Source organism: Lycium barbarum, chromosome 8, assembly GCF_019175385.1.
Source record: "Lycium barbarum isolate Lr01 chromosome 8, ASM1917538v2, whole genome shotgun sequence".
Taxonomy (NCBI): Eukaryota; Viridiplantae; Streptophyta; class Magnoliopsida; order Solanales; family Solanaceae; genus Lycium; species Lycium barbarum.
The window spans coordinates 98,339,530-98,344,685 of NC_083344.1; the positions used below are offsets into that span (position 1 = coordinate 98,339,530).

The window sequence follows — 5,156 nt, forward strand, 5'->3', positions numbered from 1 at the left end:
AATAGTTTCCTGATTCCATGGGCAAAAAACACATTTCACTCAAAATATGTAGTTTAATGGTAGCATGTTACATATCAGGATACACCCCGTGCAAATTCTTGTAAAATGAATTTTGCTTAAATCCCTCTCACCCCAACCTGCTGCTAGCCCGGTCTTCTCTCATACTAATCAAAATGCAAATATATACATTCAACTGATCTTCTACAATCAATTTCTCCATCTTCAAGCTATTCAAAGACTTTTTAGTAGAGAAGAAATACGAGAGCTAGAATGAGCATGAACATTCTGTCATTTCTTACTTCCTAAGCAAAGGCCTCGAGGATTAAAAAGAATTAAAAACTAATAGCCCTCACGCCTTTGCACTTTCTTAGAGGGTTTGCTTGGGAAAACATTTTCTACGAAGTGTGTCCAAATTTTCCAATGTTTGGTTGGATTCCATAAAAATGAAGTAATTAAGAAAACAATTTTCACATATTTATAATGAATTCTAGCCAGATGTGGCTCCAGTATGAGCAACAGTTCTCAAGATGGAACTACAAAGTTTCAGTCAGGCATGATGCAGCAAAAAGAATGAATAGCAAGGTGAAAAACAAAAAAGCTGCACCAAAAGAACAATCATCAATTTAGGTACAAGCACTATTCAAAGAACCAAAAAGCAAAACATTGCAGGCAGCATCTGGATGCATAGCTGGAAATCATGTGATACTTCAGCCACCCTTTGACAACTTTAAGAAGAGATCCTAGAATTTCTAGAGATATCCCATATCATGTGCGACGGTATAAACGAGAAGCACAATAAAAGTAGTAACGATATCACGCACTAAACATCCAACCACTGATCCATAAATTAACAACCACACCATACAAGTTACGATTTTGGATGTCTTACACCAAAAGAAAGAAAACAGGAAACAAGGGATAAAAGGTACGTTCTAAGGGTAACAGGAAAGGGCTTACTTAAAGAACGAAAATTACAGACCGCGTATTGGCGAATCTATTTTGATTGTTGTATTAGCATATTTCTTGATGGAATAATTGTTTGCTACTCAAATGATTTTTCACTTCCTCCTGCATAGTATGAGTCAGGTCCATAAGTCTCATAAGGGCAGGGTTAGCCACAACAGAACAAGCAGTGCCTCTCCCAAGAATATCATTCCGTCTCTTGAACTATTTGTTCAGATCATTAAACTTATCCTCACACTGCTGAGGTGAGACACGATGACCTCTTTCAGCCATAGCATTAGAAATAGCCCACCATTTACCTTTTTTTGGGAATATCCCATTGGACCAAATATCTTCTTCGATGTAAGAAACAACAGTTATCAAAACCTTAACCATCTCATCTGTCCATTCCATACGACTATATACAACTGGTTGTTTCTTCTTCCATCGTGTACGCCGATACACAACTGGTTGTTTCTGCTTAAATCGTGTACGCCGATATACAACTGGTTGTTTCTCTTCACCACGTGCAGTGACTTCTCCGGTAGCATCTACGGACAGCACTTGTTGGTTCATGTCTTGCATGTTGCTAAAACCAAAGGAAGCTGTGGCTTTTACAGCATGCTGCAGACCCCCTGATCCCTGGTTAGGGGGAATGCTTTCTTGGAGATTAACTTCCATTTATCCGCACAAATCTAGGAGCCCACAGGATTAATCTGGTACATATGAAGCAAACTGATAAATGCTATTCGAATTTAGTAGATTAGCAATCTTAATAACTCACGAACTTACAGATCCAGTATGATTTACTCATTCAATTGAGAGACGCACACAAAGATACAAAATATATTCTACTAGATTTTGCAAAGAGAAAGGATGAAATTGGGACAGAGAGACATGAAACAGAATTGAGTATAAAAGATTTTACACCTATATCATCTATAAAGCGGAATCGACAATTATGTCGGTGCGAACGATTATTGATGGAGCACAAATCTAACTATGATACAAATAACAAGAACGGAAAAGAATTGATTCAATCACATTTTTACCAACTGCAGCCATATAATTAAATAAATTTACCATATAATAAATGAGATCAGTCGCTACATAAATCAAATATTTTTAAACCCTAGTTCTTGAATACTCCTAAGGAAGAGGCTTACAAATTAAGTGACTACTCTGACGACGCTCCGTGAACCACGTTGTTTTGATCTCCCAAGACCTACAACAGCTGTGAGGTATGCACAACTGTCGTGGCTTCTAACAAAAGGATGATGGCAGCAGAATCAGGCTAAGTTGCTCGGACTCGAGGTGCGAGTATCTGATACGGGTATGGATCCGAGTGTCAGATTCAGCAAAATCTAAATTTTAATATTCGGGGGTGCAGATTATGGATACGGGTGCGGGGATTCGGCTAAGAAAATTCAAAATTATAAAAATAGAGCTATAAAGAAGACGACCCCTTGAATTCTTGGTTTCTCTCTATTTGCCCTGAAACATGAAGCAACAAATATGAGACAAAAGGACTAAAATATTGAAGGTATGACATTTTCCATGTCTTAAAACTGTTATATCTTTCATTTACAAAAATCAAAATCTCAATTATCCCCCAAATTTCTCCATGGACTCTGGTCAAGGTATCCGAAGTTGTTGATCGAATCCGAGACGTATCCCGCACCTGCACCTGTCCCAGTCTCATGTCGAGCTGGGTGCGACATAAAAAACGTAGAGTCCGCGCAACTTAGGAAACAGGTGGTTTTTAGGAAAGTTTTCTTGGGTATCCGGCGGACTAATTCCCAATAAGTTAGGGTACAAGTTGAATAGGCAGCATACTTAATTATGAAATAAATAAAAAACTTATACACATACAAGTACCTCAGAATAGGTATTTGGATGTGCATTCAAAATAATGGAAAATGGAAAATGAGGTGTTCTGGGAAATTTTCTTAAAACTAATTTAAGGACAATGTTTTAGCCTTAATTCCCTTCCTCCCTCCAGTTTTTTCCCCTATAAAAATTGGGCCTTTTGATTACTTTTGATTAAAGAATAAGGATCAAACAAAATACAATTCACAACCAGTGGATAAAGATTACATTTGATTAGTTGATCCATAAGATAGAAATGTTACGGTAATTTTTTTTATAACTGAGAAATGTTTGAGGGCCAGCTGGCGCATGGTTCGAAACTCGGTGAATAATGGGCTCACCCATCTACCCTTCTCCATAGAGAAGTTGTGGTAATTCAGCACATAGAATATCAATCTTAATACAGATTATATGACCTAATTGACAAAAGGGCTTGGTTAGAATAAGAGAGAAAATAAGTACAAAGCATTTGTCAAGACGAAACAGTAAGCTTTTGCCAAGCTTCAGAATGTAAATTTCACCCTTTGCGAGAACAATCAAGTAAACAACTAGAAAAAATAATTGCTCCATTTCGGATGCATGTAACCTAGTTGTAGCCCTTATGTGCTATTCTCTTTCCTTTTATTTATCCTATTTATTAGTTTAGCTATATTCACATTACGTTTCTTTCCTCTCCTCTTCCATTTCCTCTTTTAACCTTTCTTGGTTAATTCAAATTTGTGAGAACAGGGTGAACAAGTCCTAAAACATAGAAGAACAAATAGGGTTTTGGAGAAATGGAAGCTAGATAGTGCAGCAAAAGGAAGAAACTCTCTGAAACTTTTCATTTTTCTTGTCAACTATCGCCTGCTATTATCATCCTAGAGATGATCATATTGGAATTAAGCTCGTTAATTGTAGATTATTAGAAGTATCCACCAAGGGGTTGTGCTTCCAGATTAATTAACCTACCATGGAGTTATCAATTTATTAAATTTGATTATTGTTGGTATTTTCCCATTTCTATCTATGCCCCCTGGTTTTCTTCATGTTGAGTGTTCCTGAAAGATTAATTGAAGAGTATAATGTTAAATGGAATGAACAATACACAGACTAAGAAGGGAACATAATACTCAATTGGGAGAGGGGCAGAGTAGTGGAAAGGTCATCAGCTTGGGAGAGTGGTGAAGAAGATGTAATTGTTCTAACACTAGTAACCAAGAACTCAGAATTCCGTTTTTTGGTTAGATGGCGAAACTCAGGATTACAAGCCAATACTTCAAAAACAAAAACATGCTTTTCGGAATGAAAACTTCTCTTGTAACCTAAAATTTTTCTGCAGACCCTGAATCAATGACTGATACTTATCCATCCAAAGACTACAAGAAATCAAGTCCGCCAGGTAAGGACATCATTTAAGTTTCATACAGCTGGATCAATTACTTAAATAGATACTCCATCCAGAAAAAAAAAATTACATTGTTTATCACTATATTTAATAATATTCATACAATGAATAAAAATTTCTTTTTTGGCTCCTGTAGTACTCAATGGAATATTTGCTCAATCTCTTTGTTTGTTTTCACCATTGCTTTACAACTTTTGTAGTAATTTATCGCTATAGTTAATAATATTCATAAGCAAACTGCAATTCTATCATCACATGCTTGTTCCAATTATGAAAAGTTACCCAAAAGGATCTTTTATTTCTCGAAAATTACTTCATGGATGATGGATTGAATTGCCTATTCTGAAGCCAGAGTTGGAAAGTGTCATTACATTAACAGTAGACTACATAAATGCATACAAAAAAAATTCTTTTTTTAATCTAATCCTGCTTATGGTACTTTAATAATGAGAGCCTTTGATTTCTTTGAGTTCGTTGCAAGATTACTTCCCTTCCAACATTAAGTAATGGAACAAATTACAAGAGTACAAAGAGGCAAAACTGCGGAATATTGTACTTTGGTTGCGCGCTTATAAACTACAAAGCATATGCATCCATCTTTTCCTCTATTTGATCGGCTAAAGAATTGTTTTTCAGTGATTCTACTCTCTTCTAGTTTGAATCATAAGTTAAGATTTATAACAGAAGAAGAGTGAAGCACCACCGCCATTCAATTTGAGATGGCGCACAAAAGTTTTAATGCAGAAAATCTTATGTGAAACTAATGAGGCCACCATAAACAATTAATCGACAAATAAAGGGATGAGAAAATTAAGTAGGTAAATGGTACCTGGAAAAAAAAAAGGGAAAATGCCAGTTGAGTGTACGCTTGGATTGGGCATCCATTTCTGATTTTTTTTTTATCTTCAGTTCCAGACGACTAATTCTCAAGCATCATGCACTTTTTTTCCGGTCTAAA

The 5,156-nt window shown here is 36.1% G+C and overlaps 1 protein-coding gene across 3 annotated transcripts; it reads right to left on the minus strand.

Moving 5' to 3' along the window:
• Positions 1-813: 813 nt before the first annotated feature.
• Positions 814-5,156, minus strand: LOC132606386 (uncharacterized). Of its 3 annotated transcripts, none has more exons than XM_060319847.1 (3): positions 5,028-5,156; positions 2,109-2,266; positions 814-1,658 (listed from the first exon to the last, which is right to left on the minus strand). In XM_060319847.1, the coding sequence occupies exon 3, from the start codon at positions 1,621-1,623 to the stop codon at positions 1,168-1,170; it is 456 nt and encodes a 151-aa protein (XP_060175830.1). In that variant the 5' UTR covers positions 1,624-1,658; positions 2,109-2,266; positions 5,028-5,156; the 3' UTR covers positions 814-1,167. The 3 variants fall into 3 exon arrangements, with proteins under 3 accessions (XP_060175830.1, XP_060175829.1, XP_060175831.1); XM_060319846.1 differs by having other exon boundaries at positions 2,109-2,436; XM_060319848.1 differs by lacking the exon at positions 2,109-2,266.

Excerpts from the sequence above, each read along its gene's own strand:
- LOC132606386 (XM_060319848.1), bottom strand. The coding sequence starts at position 1,623 with ATGGAAGTTAATCTCCAAGAAAGCATTCCCCCTAACCAGGGATCAGGG.